The 25,681-nt window shown below is 46.1% G+C and overlaps 1 protein-coding gene across 4 annotated transcripts in view; it reads left to right on the forward strand.

Annotated features, from left to right (window-relative positions):
* The window catches only part of KSR2 (kinase suppressor of ras 2), a 205,767-nt gene that overhangs the window by 86,631 nt on the left and 93,455 nt on the right, over nt 1–25,681 (forward strand). For all 4 annotated transcript variants that reach the window (XM_061602875.1, XM_061602873.1, XM_061602874.1 and 1 more), the window contains one exon: nt 12,089–12,270. In XM_061602875.1, coding sequence (XP_061458859.1) covers nt 12,089–12,270 — 182 coding nt within the window. The remainder of the gene's footprint in view (nt 1–12,088; nt 12,271–25,681) is intronic.

Genomic DNA, 25,681 nt, shown 5'->3' on the forward strand with positions numbered 1-25,681 from the left:
TGAAGGACTTGCCCAGAGGACTTACCTGCCTTTTAAGTAGAGATCTTATTCCAGACTGTGTCTGTGTTGGAATTGCTGTTTAATATGTTTTTAAACCTTTAAAAAATGTTTTGAAAGCGTTAAAAAAGTTTTAAAATATTTTTTAACATGTTTTTAAGGTTGTTTTGTTTTAACATAGTTTAAACTCTGTTTTTATGATGTTTTAAAATGTTTTTGGCTCTTTTGTTTGCCACCTTGGGCTCCTGCTGGGAAGAAGGGCAGGATATAAATTTAATAAATAAGTAAGTAAGTAAGGAGAGCTCTGCTGGATCAGGCCAGAGGCCCATCTAATCCAGCATCCTGTTCTCACAGTGGCCAACCAAATGCTCATGGGAAGCCTGCAAACAGGACTTGAGTGCAATAACTCTCTCTTTACTTGTGATTCCCAGCAACTGGTGTTCAGATGCATACTGCCTCCAACAGTGGAGGGAGAATATAGCCAGAAGTAGAATATAGCTATTTTTAAAAAAACCTTTCTGCCTCTATGGGACCATGAATGCAGGAGGTGACAACTGTGCTTGTGCCTTTGAGGACTGCAGCCGTCTGCTCTAGATCTCTTGGATCTCAGGCCTAGAGGATCGCCCTTTCTTCTGGTTTTGATGTAAAATCACAGCTGCTTCTAGAGATGATCTAAGAAGGGAACACAAGACTCTTGACAATTCCAAGCCTTGTTGCAACGTGTCACAAACAAAATGTTTCCAGCCTGCTTGGTTTGGGAGTTTGTCACCGAGATCTGAGGAGTTGCTGAGACACTGGACGCACTAAAAGTCTGGAACGTCCTATTTTTGTTTTTGCGTGTGCGTGTGTATGTCTCCTGTGGGGTGTGTAAGACTGATGGAATTGTTGGTGTTAATGACCCAAAACGGAAGGATAAATGGGGAGTCTTTGGGGAAACAATTCACGCTTCTGCAGAGTCATGCTTCTGGAAGAAATGCTGCAGGAAGGCGTTGGAGTGAAACCGGAGCTGTGGGCTAAAGGAGGAGGAGTTGGCTTGCTCAGTAGGCAATGCAAGTGAGGAGGCACTCTTTGTGGAGGCTATCAATGGCTACTTGCCACAGTGGCTCTGCTCAACCTCCACTGTCGGAAGCAGTAGCCTCTGAATATCTGTTCCTGGGAATCACAAGTGGGGAGAGAGCTGTTGCTCTCATGTTCCCATTGGGACACCTGGTTGGCCACTGTGAGCACAGGATGCTGAGCTAGATGAGCCATTGGCCTGATCCAGCAGGGCTCTTCTTAGGTTCTTATGGGCATCTCCAACTCATTCACAGGTGGTAAATTGGAGGAGAATTTTCATAGAATCATAGGGCTGTATCCAGCAAAGTTGTCACATTTGTCTATTGCCTCCCTCTCCTCTCTCTGTGTTCCTACACACCCCAAATCGGTTCCAGATGGCTTGGGGAAAGCCTAAAGCAGATTTGGGGAGGGGGGTGCATGAGAGGAGGAGAAAGAATGGAAGTTCCATTATGCAAACGGAAGCCCTTGTGCAAATGGGGCAACTTTGTTGGATATTATTATTATTAGTTGCTTGTTACCCAAAGGTGTTCAAGCAACTTAGAATACAAATATACCATAAAAACAAATCAAAACAAAAACAGCCCCCATAAATAGCCACAGGAAGCTCTGGCAGAACACTAATAACAAACAGCAATTTAGAGTTGGAGGCCATCTAGCCCAGCCCTCAGCATAATATAAGAATCTTGTAACCTAGCATCCCTGACTGAAAGCCACCCAGCCTCTTCTTAAATACCTCCCTCCCAGAAGAAACCAACACTTCCCTGAGGCAGTCTGGTCCTCTCTTGAAGAACTCTAAGCGTCAGAGAGTTTCTCATAAGATCTGTTGCCAAGATCTGTTTCCTTGCATTTCTACCTATTGGGTTGTCCCCAATGCTAGGCCTACTCAGAGTAGACCCATTGAAGTTCATGAGCATGTTTAACTTAGGTCCATTAATTTCAGTGAATCTATGAGTAGGACTTGGGGGGATCCAACACACTGGTTCTAATCCTCCTCTCTGGAGGAATAGTGGACAACTCCATTGCATCTTCTCCATGAAGGTCCTTCAGATATTTGAAGACTACTGTCATGTCTCACTTTAATATTCCCTTCTCCAGGTTAAACATGCCCAGCTCTTTCAACTGGTGCTTGGTTTTCAGATCTCTCTCTCTCTTTTCATCACCCAACTTTGCACATGGTCTAGTTTGCCCAGGTCCTTCCAGATACTTTTTATATATATATATGAGTTTTGGTACTCCTTTTGGTGATGACAGCAACAACAGAACTCTTCTTGGTGATTACCAACAGCTAATCACCGTTTTCCTCTCTCTGTGTGCACTCAAATTCACACTATGGCAGTGACAAAGCTGTGATTTGTGTCCAGCTATTTCTCATCGAAACGAATGGACCTCAGGTAGCCATGACCATTAATTTCAATGGGCCTACTCTCATCAACTCATTGAAATGAAAGTCAACTCATTTGAAATGTGGTGTTGGAGGAGAGCTTTGTGCATATCACGGACTGCAAAAAAGACAAATAATTGGGTGTTAGAACAAATTAAACCAGAATGGTCACTAGAAGCTAAAACGATGAAACTGAAGTTATCATACTTTGGACACATAACGAGAAGACATGGTTCACTAGAAAAGACAATAATGCTGGGAAAAACAGAAGGGAGTAGAAAAAGAGGAAGGCCAAACAAGAGATGGATTGATTCCATAAAGAAAGCCACAGACCTGAACTTACAAGATCTGAACAGGGTGACAGATGCCCTTGGAGGTCACTGATTCATAGGGTCGCCATAAGTCGTAATTGACTTCAAGGACATAACAACAACTCTGAGGGATGAGCATTGGATGCAACCCTATATTTTTCCAACCAATATTTGAAAATCCACTGCTTATCACCATGGTAAGTCTCCATTACCACCCACAATCATGCAATTATTAATTTTTTGCCCTCCGCTAAATCCCCACATCAAGAGATTTGCCAGAAATTTGATTATTCAGACGATAATAAAATAATGAGTCAAAACATCAAGGCAATATGAAACAACAAAATGTATCATTAAAGTTGACAGAGCAAGAATGCAGCAGCAGAACAACCATCTGCTGAAAGAGAATGCAGGAATGCCAGGAATATCATCCAAAGGCATAAGAAAGGGAGTCAGGGATGAGAGCACCCAATGGACCTTTCTGCCCGACGGAAGAGACCTTATTTCTCCTCCCCTGTGATGATGAGGGCACCTGGAGCAGGGCCATTGATAGTGAGGAGGACTGCAAGTTCATATTGGAGACGCTGCACTTTAGATACCCTGGGTCCAGAATATTAAGAGCTTTACAGCAGCCTTGTATCACTCAATTCACCTGGTTCACCAACAGGCAACCGGGGATTCCATGCAGGCGAGTGAGTGAGCTCATGGAGGGGAGATTGTGTCAAGAACCACTAACCACTGTCCTATATGGTTGAGCCTTGTAAGTGCAGCCTCTTGGGGAGCTCCAGATCTGGCCTGGCTCCACACACCCAGGCTGCAGATTGGCTCGTCCTGGGCAAGAATTTTGGGACCCTGAAGACCAACTGTGTCGTCCCAGTGGAGGCTACTGTGTCACTATCTAAGGAACCAGACTGGGTTCCCGGTTTGGGGCCTGATGCAGGTAATCAGGGAACCACTGAACCTGAAGCTGGAAGACAGGGGCCCACTGAACTGGGGCTCATAGAACCAGAGACGGAACCCTCATGGATGTCTTCTCCTGGGTTTGAGGAACCAGCTGTCTTCCAAAGTAACTTCCCAGTCCAATTGTGCAGGGAGTGCACCAGATGGAAAGCCATGGAACAAAGGAGAGGTTCCCATCTTCAGGACAGAGGGTTGACCCTTTAAGAGACACTAGGTTCTCAAAAAGAGGGTTGAGCCTAGGACAGTGGGGAGGCAGAGGCTCTAAGGGCCTCAGTTCATGTCCAGTTGTTGTTGGAGCACAGTGGCACACTAAGAGCTCTCCATGGTGCTGCTTTGCCCCATGGGCTCTGCTGTGTGACTGGAACAGGACAAGGAAGGAGTATATAAGGGCTTCCTTTTCCAGCATGAACTTTGTTTGAGCCACAAGGTCTATCCACTTGAGCTCTAGTGTTCCTTCATTTCTGGTTTTGGTCCTGATTCATGGTTTGCCCTCTTACTCTGATTGCTCCAAGGTCTTAACTCCTGGGTGGTTCTCCAGCTCTATCCTTAGATTGCCCTTCGATCCTGGTGAAGGGCCATAGCTCAGTGGCAAAGTTTGCCTTGCATGCAGAAGGTCCCAGGTTCAACCCCTGGGGTGATCTCTCATGAAGGCTGAGGGCATCTCTTGCCTGAAACCCTGGAGTGGTGCCCCCAGTCAGTGTGGACAATACTGAGCTAGAGGGTCCAATGGTCTGACTCCATATAAGCAGCTTCCTATATTCCTGGCTCCCAGCTGCTTGCTTTCTCCAGAATGCTGCCCTAGGGCCAGCCCTAGCAAATGGACTGCACCAGCCTTACTCCACCAGCCCGCTTGGTTTCCATTGTAGCTCTAGAGGAAGGGCAGTCAGTTCCTCCACAGCCAACATGGAAACAAGGCAGTTTGGCAGAAGGGGGTGAGATGGATCACTCTGTTCTTGCATCTCCAGGCTATGGTCTGAAGGCACATAAGGCCAGCTCCCTGCTGAAGCTAAGCAGGGTCAGGTCTGGTCAGTGCTTGGATGGGAGACTGCCTGGGAACCATAGGTAATCTGCCTTGGGTTTCTACCATGAAAAGAAAGGTGGGGTATAAATGTAATAAATAATAATAATAATAATACTGTTGGACTACAACTCCCATAATCCCTGACCATTAGTGATGCTGGCTGGAGCTGATGAGTTGTAGTCCAGCAACATCTGGGGGTGTGTGCACCAGTTCCCTGATGACTGGCTGCAGGTCTCCAAGATCTGAGAGAGAGTTCTTTCCCATCTCCTGCTCTCTCTTCCTTCTTGAACTGCAAGGGGTTGAACCTGGGAGCTTCTGTATTCAAAACCTGTGCTCTACTGCTGAGCTATCTGGGTGTCCGCTGGTCTACTGTGAAATGTTCATAGGGAAGGGGACTGGCAGCAGTCTGAAAGTACCATACTAAGGAGGTCCCAGAAAGGTGGTGGCTATGGCTTGCATGAATGATCATGTGCCAGCTGGCAGGGTTCACCAGGGGGAGAGATGCCGGCTGCAGAGCCTTGAGGTTGCACAACCTCACTTTGATTCAATTGTCCTTTTGACTAATGAGAGCAATTGGCTGCAGCGGGTCCCCTGTCCAGCACAAGATGTGGAAATGAACGTCACATTTTTCCTGTGCTAGGAAACAATTAGCACATTAGGGAGAGGTTGCATAATTGTTTATCTTTCTCTTCTTCTCCTCTCTCGCCCATTGCCCCCACCCCCAGTCTTTGCAAGCTACATTGTTCAGTGAGGTCTGGCCAGCTCTGGGGGTGCTGCAATGCAGTCATTTCCTATCGAGGGCTTCTCCAGATGCCCATGGATCTGAAGGGCATGTGTTGCAAACAGGCACGCAGGAAGGATGTCTGTTGTTGGCCAGGAGGGCAAATGTCTCTACCTGGCACCATCACCTTCCCTTTGTGTGACCTTCTAGGACCCTCTTTCTTTTCCATGCTGACAGAACAAATGTGTTTGGATCCTAAATCTGGACCCTGACTGTAGATTCTTTTTTAAAGAAGCTTTTCATTCATGTGGGCAATACCATCTTTAGTGCAGTGTCATCAAGGCATCAGGGGGCCTTGATGATACACAGGAATATCATACAGGGGAATAGCCTGATATAGCAAGGCCAACTAGGGATCCTGGCGCACTTTAAAGATCACCATCAGCTTTGTGCTATAGTTTCCTTTGGAAACTTTCTGTTGATGTGTGAGGATGTTCAAGTCTGTTACTCCAGTGAGACTTGGTGTTAGTTACATTGCTGGTATATCAGAGTTTCATGCCCCCAGAGAGAGAGAGGAAATAAAGGGTTACAAAAAGTTACATTGCAAGTTACAATGCAAGTGTGTGTGATTTGTGGGGAGCTGAAAGCACAAGAGAGGCTTAATTGGTAGACATGAAATGGGAAGTTGGAAAAGCGTGATTTGAAGGACCTCCGGCTGTATGAACCTCCTAGGGATAGGACATAGCTCAGTGGAAGATCATCTGCTTTGCATGCAGAAGGTTCCAGGTTGAACCCCCAGCATCTCCAGGTAGGGCTGGGGGAGGCTGCCTTCTGAAATCCTGGAGAGCTGTTGACAGTCAGTGTAAATAATACTGAGATGGGCCAGCGGTCTGGCTGAGTATAGTGAAAGACCATAGCTCAGTGCCAGAGCACCTGCTTTGCATTCAGAAGGTTCCAAGTTCAAACCCCAGCATCTCCAAGTAGAGCTGGGAGAGGCAGTGACTGGCCCAAGGTCACCCAGCAAGCTTCATGTCCAGGTGGAGATTTGAAGCCTAGTCTCTCAGGTCATCGTCCGACACACTGACCACTTTGCCCCACCGGCTCTGTATTGTGTTTTGTGGGCACAAGCCATCTTGAGAAGATGGCCTTGCCCTAACACTGAGATAGGGAATCTCAGGCCCAGGGGCCAAGAGCAGCCCTTCAAGCCTCTCTACCTGGCTGTCAGGACTCTTGGCATACCATGCCCCCTTTCTCCAAGACACACCCCTTACTGGTCCAGCTGCGCACCCTCCTTTTTGCCTGGATGAAGGATGGGGGGGTTGAGTGTGTGTAGAAACTAACCTAGGCGATATGAATGTTCATTGCCCTGCCTACCTTTGCTCCTAACCAGAGCTTGGAAAAGTTACTTTTTTGAACTACAAGTCTCATCAGCCCAATCCAGTGGCCATGCTGGCTGGGGCTGATGGGAGTTGTAGTTCAAAAAAGTAACTTTTCCAAGCTCTGCTCCTAACCCCGCCAGCCAATGGCATGTGGCCCCACGGACGCTTGCCCAGCAAAGAATGTGCTGAAAAAGTCCCCCGCCATAGCAGGTGGCCTAAACAGACTAGCTTGCATCCAGTCTTAGCTCAAAGTAGACCCACTGAAATTCCTGGGCATGACTAAGTTGGGCCCACTCATTCCAATAGGTCTACTCTGAGTGGAGGTTAGTTGGATCCAACCTACTTAAACAAATCAGCAAAGTCTGTAATGAGTTCAATGGTGCTTATTCCAGGTACGTGTGTACAGCACCCTTTGTCAACCTGGCACGTTCCAGGTGTTTTGGACTATACCGCTTTGAGACGACATTGGTATATAAATGGTCAAAATACTAATACTAATTTTCTGTGTCCACCAATCTTGCTTTATTACAGCTTCCCAAACTAACATGGGTACCTACTGTAGGATCTCCAGCATCTGAGTTTTTGGGGGGGGGTGCAAAGAGAGGCTGTTGACTAACCGGCGTTCATTTCTGGAGATCCTATTTCAGCGAAGCATTTAATAGTGTGCTCCATCATATCTAGCTTTCATTGGTGTGCTCCCTTGATCTCGGAAGTTAACAAGTTTTTTTGCTTTGAGCTCAGTGTTGCTGTTTGGCTGAACTGCACAGTTGAAGGAGGACTCGGGTTGGGGGGAACTCTCCACAAAGGGGGAAATTGCCTGGGAGGCAGAGATGGATGGAGGCGGCTATTCCTAAAACACCTGTCACTTGGGTATAGGGGACAGGAGGAGGTGCGAGATGTATCGTCCCAGTCTTGACATAAATCAGGGATTGCAGCCTAGGAAAGATGAATGGGGAAGAGTTAATGGAGAAATAGCCGAGTGGAAAGGGCCCCAGTCTTCTTTCGCGGGTGGAGTGCCGATGTGTTTCCTTTTCCACCACAAGAGGGCAGGATGCACTGCATTGAAGAGGGAGATCTTGCTGCTCATTCATGGCAAGGAGGCCCTGCCTTCCTATGTAGGAAGCGTATAGGCTGAGATGGGTCTGGAAAATAATTTTGCTCCCATAAACTCTCCTTTGCAAATGTTGAGGGGGCGGGGAGAGAAATCTTTGCTGGATGTTTCTCAGACAAGTGGGACCTGCCACAAAATATAGCAGCGTGGAGTCCTAGCCAGCCAGCCATGCCCTCTTCAAGAATACTCCATTGCATCCACTGTGACTACGTTTTCCACTTAGCATTCTGAGCTGCTCAGAGCTCACTGGGTTGTTTGGTGGAGGGTTATCCCTTTAGGTCTGTTTGTTTTCCCCTAAAGACTTAAAAAAAAACTTGTGCAAATTTGGGGTTCCCCCTCAAATGTGCTGATACTTCTCTTTTGTTTCTCAATGGTTCCATTTTGGATACAGTCTTGTTGGCACTCAGCAGCTTATTTTGGTATTAAAGGGACTGATGCTTGTTGTTATGCAGATCAGTATAAGGCAAGTGAAATGGGCAGCAGAGTTGCTCCTGTATGATAAGCAGCACGGTTCTATCCCATTAAAAGCTTGAGCAAACAACTAGAACAGAACAGAAAGAACTAGAACCTGGCACCAGGTCACCAGGCAAACATGAGCGGGGAAGGCATTCCATAATCAAGGTGCCACAACTGAAAAGATCCTGCCTTGATAGGTTAACTTCTGGAAGTGAGAGCATTTGGATGTTGGCATCCAATGGCATTCCATTTCAAAATCTGATATCTGGCAATCAATATTTATTAGTATTTAATAACATATTATGTCTGAGACATGAAATAGTATTTTATCATCTGATGGGTATTTGATTGGCAACATGCGGTAGCATCCGCGCCTAAGGCTTTACGTTTGATACCTTCCAAAATAAAAACAAAGATGGTGACAGATAAACTTGTATTTAATTTTTGTTTTGTGTTGACAAGATTTAGAATTAGACTTTGACTTTTCTGCATTTCAGAATCTGCCCAGCAAAAATTGACATGTTCATGATTGTTATAAGGGAGTATTCATTTTGGTGAGGCATTGACAGCTGTGCTCATGGTAGGGATGTAGGTGTGGGGGAATCAGTTCAGTTTACATTTCAATGTGAATCAAACCTGCTCCACACTTCCCCTCCCCGCAAAAGCAATATATAACGCAGAGAACCTTCAAAATTTGCACCTCCCCCATTTGAAATTGGCACGTTTCCGAATTTTGTGATGTGGTTCTCCAGCAAAAGAAACTGTACAAATATGTTTATATCAGAGGAAAGTGTGCATATATTAGTCAAAACAACATTCAGACATGCATTCTATTAGGGGAAACGGTACTAATAGACAACTTCCAATCGAGTTGGAGGAAATCCCTCACTATTCATCTTGTGTTATTGGGATTTTCTCCAACAAGTATTTTGGCACTGGGCTATATGAAAGCCCTGGACACTATTAGACAGAGAATCTTAGATGTAGACTATCAGTCCCTTGTGTCTCTTTCCGGACACCGGCTTGTTTCTAATCTGTACCCGAAACCGTTTACCATGGCTTAACATTTACTCCATCTATACACACCCAAACTCAGAAGGGCATTTACTCTGGCTAAATTAAACGTATTACCCTCTGCTCTCTTAGAGGGCAGGTATAGAAAAATCCCCTTTTCAGAACGTTTCTGCCCCTGTGATTCGGGAGCCATTGAGACTGTCGAGCATGTCCTATTAGACTGTAGATTTTATGATGCCCCAAGAGGTTGTTTTATCTTGCCCCTTATTCAGAAATTTCAAGGTAGAGATACATCCTTCTATGCCCAGTACCTACTGGCAGATAAAGATTCTTTTATTACATGCAAGGTCACTAACTTTTTTGTGGCAGAGCTAGAAATTCGCAGAAAATTGATGTCCCAGGAATCTTAATCCATATAGAAGTTTTAGTTTCTTTTGACCTAAATTTAGTTTTGTACTTGATTGTATTGACTAATAATAATAATAATAAATTTTATTTTTCAGCTGCCTATCTGTCCGGGTTAGGGACACTCTAGGCGACGAACAACAAGAATAAAAACAATCCATATACATCAACATAATCAAATTTTAAGCTAAAAAACCATTCATTAAATCAATTGTAACATAAGTTAATCTGTCCCAATCTTGTAGGCCTGCCTGAACATCCAGGTCTTCAAGGCTCGGCGATAGCTGGACAGGGAGGGAGCATGTCCGAGATCGAAAGGGAGAGAGTTCCAGAGGGTGGGGGCCACAACAGAGAATGCCCTCTCTCTGGTCCGTACCAGCCTAGCTGTTTTCACCGGTGGGACTGAGAGAAGGTCTTGCGAGGCTGATCTCGTCAGGCGGCACAATCGGTGATTCTGGAGGCGTTCCTTCAGATATACTGGGCCGAAACCGTATAGGGTTTTAAAGGTCAACACCAACACCTTGAATTGGGCCCGGTAGACAACTGGTAGCCAGTGAAGATCTAATAACACTGGGGTGATATGATCCCAGTGACGGCTATGCGTAATCAAGCGTGCCGCCGCCTTCTGTACCAGCTGTAATTTGCGGACCGTTTTCAAGGGTAACCCCACGTAGAGCGCATTGCCGTGGTCTAAGCGAGAGGAGACCAGGGCATGTATCACCTGAGGGAGCAGGTGAACAGGACGATAGGGACGCAGTCTCCATATCAGATGTAATTGATACCAAGCTGCCCGGCTCACTGCTGTAATCTGAGCCTCCATGGACAGCTGGGAGTCAAGTATGACCTCAAGACTGCGGACCTGGTCCTTCAGGGGTAAACTTACCCCATCAAGCATCAGTTCAGTAATTCCTAACTTCCTTTTATCTCCCACAAGTAATACCTCAGTCTTGTCGGGGTTCAGCTTCAGCCTATTCTCTCCCATCCATCCACTTACAGATTCTAGGCACTTGGACATGGTATTCACAGCCAACTCCGGTGAGGACTTAAAGGAGAGATAGAGCTGAGTGTCATCTGCGTACTGATGGCACTGCAACCCAAAACTCCTGATGATTGCTCCCAGCGGTTTCACATAGATGTTGAATAGCATGGGAGAGAGGATAGAACCCTGTGGCACTCCACAGTGAAGAGGCCAAGGGTCTGAAACCTCATCTCCCAATGCCATCCGTTGCTGCCTATCCAAGAGATAGGAACGGAACCACTGCAAGACAGTGCCTCCTATTCCTAATCCCTCTAGGCGGTTTAAAAGGATACCATGGTCAACGGTATCGAAAGCCGCTGAGAGGTCCAGGAGGACAAGGAAGGTGTATTCACCCCTATCCAATGCCCTCCGCATATCATCTACCAGAGCGACCAAGGCTGTTTCCGTACCATGACCAGTCCTAAAACCCGATTGGTATGGATCTAAATAATCCGTTTCCTCCAAGTGTGCCTGTAATTGCGCAGCCACCACCCTCTCAATCACCTTGCCCAAGAATGGTAAATTAGAGACTGGGCGAAACTGTTTATGTTTCATTTTCTTTGTTTTTTAACATGTATTAAGGGAATATTTTATTCGGTAATTGTTTGGCTGGTCTATGACTGTAACAATAAACATTCATTCATTCATTCATTCATTCATTCATTCACAACTTAAGACTGGGAGAATGAGAAACTTAAATGGAGAGAGGCATCTGTCACTAGTTCACGAGGGTTGATCTGGATGACCCAGAGAGAGCTCATTCCTTAAAGGTAGAGCACATCTTTTGCCAGTGGATAGTCCAAGGTTCAGTTCTCAGCGCCGCTTCCAGTTAACAGAATCTCAAGGAGAAAGGTTGGGAATGATCCCTGTCTGAGACCTTGAAGAGCATCTTTCACTTGGAGCAGACCTCCAAATGTTGCCAGACTCCAATTCCCATCAGCCATAGCAAGTATAGCCAATGGTCAGGGATGATGGGAGTTGTAGTCCAATAAACATCTGGAGGGCACCAGGTTGGCAAGACTGCTGTTGAGTTATTAGAACAGCAGGGGAGGATTGGAGCCTTCATGATGTACTGAAAGCATCTGGTCACTGATTACTGTCAGAGACAGCATGCTAGACTAGATGGACTCTTGGACTGATCTGGTGGGGGGCTGTTTTTCTGTTCTGCTCTGGTCTCTCTTTGCTTGCCCATTTGTGCCAATCCATGAAAACCACGTGCTGTCTTCCTTTTCTGATTTCCCTTCTCCTTTTATCTCAGAGCAAAGAAAAAGAACAAGCCGCTGAACCTCAAGATCCACAACAGCGTGGGGAGCTGTGAGAACATCCCTGCCCAACGCTCTCCCCTCCTCTCTGAGCGGTCCCTGCGGTCTTTCTTTGTCGGACATCCGCCTTTCCTTCCTTCCACCCCTCCCGTCCACACGGATGGCACCTTCTCCACTAGTAAGTCAGACACGGCATTGGGCTTTGCTGGGAGGGAAGGAAGGAGATGTCGGTTTGGTGTGCAAAGGGACAGGAGAGAATCTGGCCATCCAGGCCTTGTCTCCAGAACCAGCTTTCACTACAACAGATGGAACTAGCGGTGGCTGGCGGCTCCACATCATTGGAGCAGTGGAATCCACTCTGGGTTTTAGTCCAAACTTTCAAGGGGCTGTCCAGGGTGATGAAGTTTAGTCCAAACTTCCAAGGGGCTGTCCAGGGTGATGAAGTTTAGTCCAAACTTTCAAGGGGCTGTCCAGGGTGATGAAGTTTAGTCCAAACTTTCAAGGGGCTGTCCAGGGTGATGAAGTTTAGTCCAAACTTTCAAGGGGCTGTCCAGGGTGATGAAGTTTAGTCCAAACTTTCAAGGGGCTGTCCAGGGTGATGAAGTTTAGTCCAAACGTTCAAGGGGCTGTCCAGGGTGATGAAGTTTAGTCCAAACTTCCAAGGGGCTGTCCAGGGTGATGAAGTTTAGTCCAAACTTTCAAGGGGCTGTCCAGGGTGATGAAGTTTAGTCCAAACTTTCAAGGGGCTGTCCAGGGTGATGAAGTTTAGTCCAAACTTTCAAGGGGCTGTCCAGGGTGATGAAGTTTAGTCCAAACTTTCAAGGGGCTGTCTAGGGTGATGAAGTTTAGTCCAAACTTTCAAGGGGCTGTCCAGGGTGATGAAGTTTAGTCCAAACTTTCAAGGGGCTGTCCAGGGTGATGAAGTTTAGTCCAAACTTTCAAGGGGCTGTCCAGGGTGATGAAGTTTAGTCCAAACTTTCAAGGGGCTGTCCAGGGTGATGAAGTTTAGTCCAAACTTTCAAGGGGCTGTCTAGGGTGATGAAAGTTTGGACTAAAACCCAGAGCAGATTCCACTGATATGAAGCCACCAGCCGCACCAGGGTGGAATGAAAGCAGAAGCCATTCCAGATCTCAAACCTCAGCCCAAATTTTACAGCGGTTCAAGTCTGGTGTTTAGATAACACTAAAAAAAAAAACACCAAACCCTGCTGATCATTCCTTCTAATTCCAGTGTTTAGCTGTGAGTGCTGTTCCTGATGCAGCCTAAATGGCACCACCCACGTATTAGAGAGAGATGTTAGGAGGTTTGGGGGGAAACTACAGTTTGCAGAAATATAAAAATATTTTAAAATATTTAGGGGGGACAACCCTAAAACATCCCAATATCTGGCAGGTTGGAAAACTAGGTGGGTGGGAGGAATAGAATGGCATGTCCTGGAAAAGGGCATGACTGGTTGGCTAGCTGGAAGAGTAAACAAGAGCACTCTGGCACTGCAACATTTTGTTGTAGGTTCCACTGGTGTATTTATCAGCTATCAAGCAGACCTCCAAGATGGCTTACAACAATTTAATTCTGTTGTCCAGTTTTTACTCCCGTTTGCTGTTTTATACTTGGATTTCCTGTGTTGTGATTTATATTTCTTGTTTGTTAGCTGCCTTGAGTTTGATTTTATCAAAACAATGTAAGATATACAGTAAGTGCTCTAAGGAATCAACTAAACAGTTCCAAAAAGCACTCGTGAAAAATGATTTGTGGGTCCCTGTTTTAATAACCTGGCAGCTGTACTCTGGACTAGTTGAAATTTCTGGACACCCTTCATAGCCAGCTCCCTATAACTTTTCTGAGTGATGTTCTACCTCTACTTTCAAGGGCAGTATGTTTCTGAATACCAGTTTCTGAGAATCGCAAGTGAGGAGAGTGCTTGTGCGCTCAGGTCCTGCTTTTGGACTTCCCATAGGCATCTGGTTGGCCAATGTAAGGACAGGATGATGGGCTTCTTCTTATGAGTAATCTAACCTGGGCAAGATCTGCTGGGGAGTTCTCCCAAGGAGGGCTCTAGTGGCATTCCAGATTTAGCAGGGGCCTAACCAAAGTGCCTGTCATGATAACCCCTGAATCCAGCAGCAATCCAGATACAGAATTGTAGGCTGCAAAGGCACCAGCCAAGGAGCTAGATTGGGTTTAGGGCTCTGAGGTGATTGATGAAGATCAGGAAACCACTGCGACTGAAGAGATCAAAGAACCTTCTCTACCACCAGGGCCTGCAGGGCCAGAGCCAGGACCCTCATGATCACCTTCCCCCGAGGAGCCCAGTGCCTCCCACAATATCTCACTGGTCCAGGGGCGCAGGGCATGTACCAGGCAGGAGGTCATGGAACGAAGGAGGAGTGGCCATCTTCAGGCCAGGCTCTTGCAGGCTCTGAAGTTCTCCACAAGGGGGTGGAGCCTAGAAGAGGGAGGCTGGAGGCAGAGGCTTAAAAGGCCTCAGCTTCTGTTGAAGAAATGTTCCTACTCAGCTCTGTCCGTAGTCCTGCAATTCCTGACCCACCTTGCCCCACGGGATCCAGCATCAGATCAGAAATGCAATAGTGACCTTCATGGGCCACCTCCTATGGCTGCGGGCAGCTATGAACCACCTTCTTATTAGGGCTCTGCAAGGCCCCCCTGACTTGGTTCAGGGCCTGATTTGGCGATGCTCATCGGGCCACAATCCACCCTAGGCACAATCCAGGCCCTGGACGGAATCAGTCCCTAATTAAAAACTAGGGTCTTAACTCCTAATTAAACCTGAGGTTGGTAGTGAGAAGAGGGTGAATTAAGATGATGCAGGCAAGAGTCTCACTGTTTGACTCCCTCCCCTTTGACAGCCCTGGATTGCTCAAGGTGTGTCCCTCTTCCCAGGGAACTCTGGGAATTGTAGCTCTGTGAAGGGAAAGAGGGATCTCCTAACAACTCTCAACACCCTTTACAAATGGCAGTTCCCAGGTTTCTTTGGGGGAAGCCATGTCTGTTTAAAGGGGTATGAGAGTGCTTTAAATGTATGGCATGGATTTGACCTTACACACCAGGCCTCTCTTCATCCCAGGGCCCTTTCCAGGATTAAATAGGATGGAGCCCTCACCTGTGCCAAAGGGGTGGCCTGGATTCATTGATACGGCATCAGAGGATCCGTTCCTGCAAGGGTAGCCTTTGACAGTGTTGTCCGCCTTTTGCAATATGTGCATGTCAGCCTCATACCTTTCCTTGACAATTTGTCAGAGAGCAGAAAAAGAAGAAGACTCTGCACAGCAAATGCCGTCCAACGGGAGAGGACGTCCAAATGGAAAGGGTCAAGATGTTAGCATAGTTGTCTGCCATCGGAGCTGAGGTTTCCCTTCTGGCTTTTTTCGCTGACGTCGTCAGTGACATGGCATGCCCCAAATTGCTGAGCCAAACTCTATCCCGCTGCCTGGGGACGTGATTTCATTCACAAGCGAAATAGCAGCCCTAAAAACACAGCTCTCCAGAGGGGGGGGGGCTTTAGGCTCTGATCAGTTGCCTGTTGAGATCTTTCTAGAAGTAGCCAGGCAACTTTGGTGCCGTTCTCCCCATCCTCAGAGCTCTAGGGCCAAGAAAGGCACGTTGAGAGTTACTGCTATGTTTTGCCTGGACAAGAGCCGTAGCTCAGAGCATTTGCATGCCGAAGGTCCCAAGATCAGTTCCCAGCATCTCCATGTCCCCCATGGATTTATCTAAACCTCTTTTAAAGCCATCCAAGTTGAACATCTGAGACGGTGTTTCTAATGGATTGGAGAAGAGATGGGGAAACTTTTATTTTTTTAACCCAAGGGCCTCATTTCCTCTTGGCCAAGCCTCCAGGGTCCGCATGACATTGGTGAGCTTGTTCATGTCTGGGGGGTTTTTTTGCCAAAGCGGGTAAGAACACTGCACCCATAAATGACCCCACATCACACACATGCATATACCTTTTCACTGCAGCTGGGCTGTTATCAGCTGAGCAGTGGAGGTGGGAAGATTGCCAGGAGGTTATGTTTAAAGCTCTGCATGATCTCTTTTCTCTAGTCAAGTGATGCTGCTAAGCAGTGGTGGAGAGAGGACAGCCACTCACTGAGCAGAGCTTTGAGCAGGTGGCTCCCAGTGAACCTGGCTGTCATGCCTAGCTTTGAGCTGGTACCAGATACAAAGTCCTCGGAGGATGGACCACACACCCCACAGGTTGAGGACCTTGAGAAGAAGGCAGGGCAGGAGATTCCCCCCCCCACGAGGTGCTGTCTGGTGGGAGAGCTGCTTGGAGCTGTCAGATGAGGAGGTGAAGTGACACCACAGTCCTCAAAAACAGTGGTGCCAAAAGATCCAGGTATGGATCTGCAGATCCAGAGTTATGTGGTTTGGGATAATAGGGTTTCTTCATGATTAAGCGATCCCTGAAACATCTTCACTACCAGCAGCTGTGGCACAATACAGGCCTCTGGCTCCTTGTGCCTGCCTTGCAGTGTGGTACGTTGCCCAAACTCCATGTCATGCTGATGTTGGACTGTTGCCTGACCTTGCCTCGTTTTGGACCTAGGGTACTTCTCTGTGCTTGACCTTGGCTTGTTTGGACTGTCCTACACCAGTCCTCTTTTGCCCTCATTTGTGAGTGATTTGCCAAGGGGCTTATACGTCCTGGGATTGGGCACCTAGCCCCAAATGGCACCTACTGGAGCATGACACAGGCTTCCCTTGCCACTCACCCAGGCTTCGTTCAAGGCACCCCATGTCATGAGTCCTGTGAAAAGGAGCAGCGGAAACCGGTGGCTCTGATGCCTGTGGTAAATCTGCAGCTGTCCAAGGTGCTAGAACTGATTCCAAAGACAGGCTCAGCACCTTGGACAGATCCTTGAAAGTTCAAGGTGGCTGGGTTCGGCTAACTGCCCAGCCAATTTAATTCTTTCCATCTTTCCTCAAGTCTCCTCACTCTGCCATCTGCTCTCCAATACCCTGCAGCAGGGTTTCTTTGTTCCCCCCTCCCCACCTTCTCAATTTCCCCCTCATTACTCTCATCCAAAAGTATCACTTTCCTATTATCCAGTTGTGAGCTGGCTTTAAAGGGCTTGACATGCAGATAATATTAAAGCGCGTATTTCTCCGGGTGACTTCACCCCTTTTGACCTCCTCTGCACGCAGTCCTCAGGGAGACTCGACAAGGTGTCTAGGATGAGTTGTTTTGCAGCATCCTCTGGAACAGCAGATCAGCAGGTTAAGAGCTGGGTGTGTTTGAAACCTCAGGACAAGGCGCTTTGCTTAATGGCTAAAAAAGCTCTCCTCTTGTGGAAGCGTCACTTTCTTTCTCCAGTCTCTGGTGGATTGAGGTGATTTTTGGTCTGGCCTTCCTTTCATTCTCTTGTCTGCGTGGTTTCCTGTTTTACTGGAAGCCTGCGGCCAGTTTCCTTGAAAAGATAGATATTTCTACCAGTCATTAGCCAATGCAATTTGTGTACAATGTACAAACATTTATAAATGTGACTAAGCAGATCATATTGCCAAATATATATATATATATATATATATATATACACACACACACACACACACACACACACACACATACTAGGGGGGCCCTGCCCTCCTTGCTCTGCTTACTAACCCCCTACTCACCCCATTCACCAACCCCCAACTCTGTCAACCCCTAAATCCTTCTGCCACCCCCAGGCACCCCTACTCCTCTAGTCAACCCCTACCCACTCAACCCCCCAAACTCCCCTCCACCTTGCTTTGCCTATTCCTCAACTGCTGCTGCCACCCCAAAGAAACGGTGCTGTTATGCAGTGCAGCGTAGCACAGCTAGGCTGCAGAATGGCCTCCCACCCAACTGCCCAGGCTGCCTCTGCCCTGCGCTGCCATTTCCCCTGAACAGTCACTACTGTGCAGTGCACCAACCATCCTCCCCAGACAGGCTGCTGGTGTGGCCTTGCCTGCTTGCCAAGACAGGCATTGGGAGCAGTGTGCAGGGGGAAAGCATTTACACTACAGTTTGCAGTGCCATGCTTCCTTACGCGCGCACACAGAGAGATATATACAGAGAGAGAAAGAATTATATTCAATGCTAGTGTAAGTCTCTGCCAACCAAGCTGAAATAGTTTATAGCTACAGTAAAATAATTAGCAGATAATGGCCAGCAGCCGGGCTGTAAATCTGTCAAGCTTCAGTTGAGGAGAAGAGGCCAGAAACGACAGCAAGTGTAAATACCAGGTGGGAACAGCCAAGAGAGTGTAGAACAGATGAGTCCTTGGGGCAATCCAAAGTCAAGGTATCAGAGATCCAATCAGGCAGGGCAGGGTTGAAGGCATGGGTTCATGAGCTGGGCTGGCAATGATCTGACATGGAGGTCTGACATTGTTTCCAGCAATAGCCCAAGCCACTCATGGCCTTGTAAGCTCAGCATCCGAGGCCAGGTATTTGCAATCAGACTTCCCTCTTTTGAGAGCTTGTGGTTCTTAAATGGGCCGACTGACTCTGTTGTTCCAACACCCAATGGCATCTCCTCTCTGCTGGGGTCAGAGTAGCTTACTGGTCACTCCCTGAACCTGACAGGACAACTTTTGCAGGATCCTGTTCCTTGTGTGATGGGGATGGGTCTTGAGCTGCCTCTCTGCTTGTCCATTCGCTTTCATTATCTATTGAGTCCTACAAGGTATGATAGCTACTCCCAATCACAGTAGACCCATCAAAATTAATGACCCTAAATTGGTCAGATTCTTTTACTAAAATGAGTCTACTCTGAGCAGGACTAGCATTGATTACCACCTACAATGTAAAACTCAGACAGCATCACCGTGGTGCTTATTTTAATGGTGGTAGCTAGAAATTGAGTTTCCACTCTATTACTTACAGAGGAAAGCAAGTCATTCTCTAAGAGTTGCATTCAGCTATGTTAAACTTAGAGTAAACCCACTGAAATTAATATGCTTTAATTAGTCATGTTCATTAATTTCAGTGGGTTGTAGCTAGTGTCATTCCTGCTCAGAGTAGACCCCTTGAAAATATTGGACATGACTAACTTAGGTCAATTGATTTCAGGTTTACTTCAGTATAACTAGTTGGATACAACCCAATGGGTCTACTCTGAGCAGCCCTAAGGGTGTATTCCACTCACTTTAACTCAGAGAAGACCCATTGAAATGAATGGTTGTAAGTTAGCCACGACAATTCATTTCAGTGGGTCTACTCTGAGTGAAAGGGAATGGAATACAACCCTAAGAGTTTAGTTATGGATTTGCCAGATTGGTTGGAGCCAGCAGAAGACTTAATGTCCTCTTTTGCTAGTTTTCCAGCAAGGGAGCTACGAGAAATTATAAGCAGGTTAACTAAGCTGCAGGAAATGTTGGGCAATATTGAGCAGAATAGTCCCCCTAAACTACAGGGACCAGTTGTAAATTAAGCTTGCCAAAAGGCAAAACAAACAAAAAAGTAACATTCAAGCTCACTGTTGGGAACATAAGAAGCCAGGATCTCTTCTTGATCATCCCAGAGTGCAGGAGACATAATAATGGGCTCAAGTTATAGGAGGCCAGATTTTGACTGAACATCAGGGAAAATGTCCTAACTGTTAGAGCGGTACGACAATGGAACCAATGTCCCAGAGAGGTGGTGGGTTCTCCAACACTGGAGGCCTTCAAGAGGGAGCTGGACAGCCACTTGTCAGGGATGCTTTAGGTTGGATTCCTGCAATGAATAGGGGTTAATGGCCTTATAGACCCCTTCCAACTCTACTATCTATTTAATCTATCTATCTATCTACTCTATCTATATCCCACCCTTCCTCCCAGTAGGAGCCCAGGGCTGCTAATTCTATGAAGCTGCCTTCTACCGGATCAGACCACTGGTCCATCTCGATCAGTACTGTCTACACAGACTACCACTGGTTCTCTAGGGTTTCAGACAGGGTTGGACCACATGCATATTTATCAGGGAAGCTGACCACATCTGAGGAGGGGCCATAAGTCAGTGGCAGAGCATCTTCCTTTCATTCAGAAGGTCCAGGTTCAATTCCCAACGGCATCTCCATAGGGTTGGCTTATGGAGACCCCTGCCCAAAACCCCAGAGAGCGCCTGCCAGTCAACATGGACAATTAAAATAAACTCAAGTGGACCAATGTCTGACTCAGTCCAAGGTGGCTTGCTGGGTTCCAGAGTGGCCGGCTTCCCCGACAGCCTCTCGACGCAACGAGACCAGTCGGGGAAGGCTCAGCACTCCAGTGGATGTGTCACAGATGGGCTGTTTACTTGCTCAGCTGGTGTCACCTGCTTGGCCCTGCTCACTTTCAAGGCGCACGGGTGCCATTTGGGTCCCGAGCCTTGTTGTCACACCTGTCTATCAACGAGAGACAGCCGTGGCTTGCAGGGCCTTCTGTTGTGTCTCCTGTCATGGAGGGAGAAGGAAATACATGACCTTTCCTTTGTCACCCTTGATGCTCTGCCAGACCCCAGCTTTCCCTCTGTCATTGTTTCTGTCAAGAAAAGACGCTTGATTCCAAGAGAGAGCCATAATGTGCAGCCCTCCCCAACTCTGCCTTGGCCCAGTGATGTTTCTGCTCTGCTGCTATGAAAGCACAGGGTTTCAACTCCTAAAATGGGAGGTGATGGAAATGGAGCTCCCCCCCCCCAGCAGAAGCCACAGGGATTCTGTGGTGTCTGGGGAAAAACCTTCCTCTTAATCCTAGATGTGCAAAGCTTGAAGTGGAATGGAAGATGCTCTCTGCAGGTGCTCAAGGGCAAGTTCATCTTTATTTCACACACACACACACAGATGCAGAAGTTGAAAGCAGCCCCTTAATGACAGATGCAATGCAAATACAGGAATACCCCGCATTAACGTACGCAGAGCAAGTACGTAAACCGAAAATGTACTTAAAGTGAAGCACTACCTTTTTTCACTTATCGATGCATATATTGCACTGCAGTCGTCATATACGGGCATAACTGATGTAAACAACGCATTTATAACTAAAATAAACACAGTAGGCCTTATTTTAGGAAAACGTTTGTAGTTGGAAACTGATCGGGCGGTGGCGTCATGCCGTTAAGTGTCCGTTCGTGCGAAGCGAGCGGGCGTAAACAGGGGAATGGCGCTACTGTAAATATGTCCGTGCTCGCGAGTGTCCGTAAAGTGAAGGTCTGTATAGCAGGGTATTCCTGTACGTGCATGTGAATGCACTGCAGGGAAAGAGTTGGAGAAGCTACGACTGAATCCAAGTTAATATGAAGCAGCTTCCAATGTTCCTAAGTCAACCGCATATGTCTCCATCCGTTTGTATGGATGCAGAGGTGGGGAACTTTAGGCCCAGGAGCCAAATGCAGCCTTCTAAGGGTTGATCCACAACATACATTTGAAGCATGCCCAATGCGTATTTGAAGGACACGACTTCCCCCAAAGAATGCTGGGAACTGTGGTTTTCCCTTCACGGAGCTACCAATTCCCAGCACCCTTAACAAACCACAGTTCCCATGATTCTTTGGGGGCAGCAGTGTCTGGTCCACTAGGGCAAACGAGGCGCTGCACTAGCGACTTCGACCTGCCCTCAGACTTGCCTGCTTTCTTACTTACATCCAGTCCAGGTCATGGCTCTGGCTGTCAGCTTCCTTCTCCTTAGTCCCAGTGCTGTCATCATGGAACTCAGCAGCAGAGGAGGATAGGAACAAAATCTCTGCTCTGCCTGTCATTGGCTCTGGCCCCGCCCACTGTTTGGGCTGTCTGTCTTCTGCCCCACCAGTTCCAGTGGTCACCAGCCACCAATGCTTGGGGAAATCCATGTGCTTCAAAAGTGCCTTAGATGTGCTTCTTTTTTTTTTTTTTTTTTCAATAATTTTTATTCAGATTTTCATAAAACATACAAGACAAAATCATAAAACATTCAAAGACAAAAAACAAAATCAAAAATAGTTAAACAAAAAGAAAAAAAGAAAAAAAAAAACAAAAATAAAAAATAAAGAGTAAAATATTGACTTCCCATTTGTCAAAGATCAAATCAGTTATAAGTCTATAATATATAACAATCCTGTCTCTTAAGTCATATTATAAAATCACTTTCCTCCAGTAGTTATCTTACTTAATCATCAAATCTCATAAACATTACTTTATTCTTTCCACAAAAAGTCAAAGAGAGGTTTCAATTCTTTAAGAAATATATCTATCAATTTTTTTTTCCAGATAAGCATATCGATTAATCCATCTCATTACTAATTATGATAATCTTATTGTCATAACCATAGTCAAAATAAACATTTCAATTAATCCATCACATCAGAATCTGTTAGGTTCAATAATTTCAGTAGCCATTGTTCTATTATCTCTATTAGTTCCATTTTCCATCTTCCATCTTCAGTAGTCTTGTTAAGTCCAGTAATTTCAATATCCAATCTTCCATTATCAGTATTCCATAATAATCTTGCTGTCAAAGCCATAGTCATATAGTAAGAGTCTGATGGGGATTACCTCTATCCCAAATATTTTCTTGCCATCCATTCTGAATAGGTTGCTGAAATACTGCTGTAAAATCATATCTCTGTTCTTTTTTTCAAAATACACTGGGTCATCTCTTAAAAGTTTTTCCATTGTCACATGGCTGCAGTTAATTCCATAGATTTTCTCTATATTGGGCTCCATCACATCATTCCAGTCCAGAAGATTATCCATGCCATTGATAACTTTATCTCTAGAATCTTCATTCATTTCTTCAGAGATAACATTGAGTTCCAAACAATAGATTTTATTTCTAAAGTCCATAGACTCCAAATCTTGTTCCTGTTCCACGTTGGTTCCAATCTCCGGGATCTCCTCTCTCACAGGGACCCCTATTCCAGTCTCCAGGGTCTCCTCTCTCACAGGGACCCCTGTTCCAATCTCCGGGGTCTCCTCTCTCACAGGGACCCCTTCCAGGGTCACCTCTCTCACAGGGACCCTTATATCTTTAATCTCCTGCTTCATTTTACTCAATTCAATTTTCGTTATCTCAATCTCATCCATTATTTTCTGAAACATAGTTATTTCCAGATTTTCAGCCACTTTCTTAATTGCCATTTTAAAAGAAAAATATAGGAAAACCACTTCTTATTTCAGCAACAATTGGGTTAATACTCCAAACTTGGTGACATCACAGTATAAACAGAGCAGACAGCCTTATCTCTCCAATAGTTAAGTAAACAAAATGCAGTTCCCAGGATCGAAACAATTAATGGCAATCGTCAAGAAACAGATTCGTCAAAATAAAATAGACCAAAAAGAGAGTAGTCTCAAAACAGTATAATATTTTTCAAAATAAAAATCTGGAATAGAAATCCCTCTTCTGTGTATATCTTTAGAATGCAAATCCAGGACAGCTTTTTGCAACAAAAACAGAGATAAGCTATTAATTAGTGCGTAGCAGAGAGAAGTTATGGCTCCCCAGTGAGATGTCAAAAACTGATCAATCTGGCAAATCTCTTTTAAACAGCAACAATTTAAGTCAAGTAAAAGAAAAATATAGAAAGAAGGGTGCTTGCCTGTTAGTGCGTTCTCTCTTAGAAGATAAGATGAACGTTCGCTTTAACAGATAGAGCTTGCTGTTGAAAATCCGTCCCACCTTCGTCGGCTGGACCTCGTCCCATAAATTAATGAGATCTGGTCGTCCCAACAAAAATAGGCTTTGAGGTTAATCTCTTCGTTTCTCCCTACCCGGGAGAAGTTTAATCAGTCAAAAAAAAAAGAAAAAACTGACTGATATATCTGAATAAGCTTCTTTTGAGGCAGGAGCCCGTCTCAAAAGCAGGCACAGGCTAAGTCACCCTTCCCGGAAGTGGCCTTAGATGTGCTTCAAATGTATGGTGTACACCTGCCCATGGTCTCTGTATTGGGCCCTTGGGATCTCAGGCTACATATCTCTCTAGGTCATACCCTCCTTGAATGCTTTTGCCTGCCTAGAGTGTGTCCTTGAACTGCCGTAATGACTCTTGCTTGTCGGGAAGGAGAATGGTGTGTGGCTTTTGCATGGTTGGAATGTCACCTGTTGTACAAAGGCGAGAGTCACATCCACTGCTCTGGCCATGTTTACACCCGGTCCTGGCTACCACTGGTATTTAGTTATAAAAGTTGTTATGTAGCATCCTCTCACAAAGCATCAAGGTGGTGTGCAGCAACATAAAATGGTTTGTGGCCCCCAGAAGGTTGTCCATGAAGGCATGCAGCCCCCAGGCTGAAAAAAGGTTCCCCACATCTAGTACAGGAGCTAATTTCCAACGCTGCTCCTAGGTAAAACTTCTGCTGCAGGTGTGGGGAAAGCCCCTCCCCGGTAGAGGGACCCTTAAATAACAAGATCCCTTGCACTGGCCCCAGCAGCCGTTTTCCTGGGTGCAGCCCGTGAAAGGAGGAGTAAGCCCTGAAGTCTTCTCCGGCTTGGATTGAAATCCAAGCCCCTGTAGCTCATTTCTGGTCCAGAGCCCAACAAACTTTGTCATCCCTTACTGGTTCTTTCTCTGCAGCTTCATTGCTGAAGGCTCACAGGGCAGTAACCTCCTGCGCTGAGCAGAGGGTTGGACTTGATGGCCTCATAGGCCCCTTCCAATCATATTCCATGATTCTAAGTGCCGTCCTGGGCTCCTGCTGGGAGGAAGGGTGAGATATAAATCAAACAATAAACAAATAAGCAAGCAAGCAAGCAAGTTGTCCATCTTTCACCACCTATTTTTTTTTTTTTAGGAAATGACCACAGCTCTGTCTCTTTTGGATTAGAAACGAAAGTCACAAATGAGCTTAAAAACAAAACAAAAATGTCAAAATCCATCAGGGCCTTTCCACCACAGCATTTCAATCCCCTCCCTCTCTTGACTCTCCACCGAAAACAGTGGGGGTATTGTTTATATCTCAGATTCCTTCATCCATCATCCCCATAATGAAAATAATTACCTGCGCATCACGGAGGGGCTCTTGCTGCTTTGTTTCGAGGTTATGATTCCTGATACACTTTAATAACAATTTTTTGGGGGCAATGAGCATGTCATATAAAAGTAATTAAATGCCTCAGCCCCTTCCCCACCCCACCTCCCTTTCTCTTTTAAAATAGCGTGATTTAATTGAGGCCAGCTGAAAGTTAGGGGAAATAAATTGTGGATGATAAAGCGAAGGCTTTAATTTAACTTCAGGTAAGTAACTGTAATTGCCAATGTGTTTGATTCACAAAGGATGAAGAGGGAGAGGAAGGGGGGGCTCATTTGTATAATGTGAGTTGGTGATGAGCAAACGGCATTTCAGAATATAAAAGGTCCTTTTGTGCTTGTGCAGACCAGATTCTTGTACGGTGTAAATCAGCCACCTTCTGGGGCTGTTAGCAGATAATTTTAACTCATGAGTTCCAGAGCGTTAATTTCCCAATGGATATAAGAGCATTTTTTTGTTGATACCATCTCAAAACGGATAAAGAGAGACTGGAGCCCAGTACAAGCAGATGCCCAAGGTCTTGATCTGGGTAGCAGAAAATGTGTCAGTACATCACGTGTAGGCTTTGGGTACCAGACAGCCTTGAGGACTTCATTCTTTGCCGTGCAGAACAGAACACAGTTGTTCTCTTTTACTTCT

This window comes from Rhineura floridana, chromosome 19, assembly GCF_030035675.1.
Source record: "Rhineura floridana isolate rRhiFlo1 chromosome 19, rRhiFlo1.hap2, whole genome shotgun sequence".
NCBI lineage: Eukaryota > Metazoa > Chordata > Lepidosauria > Squamata > Rhineuridae > Rhineura > Rhineura floridana.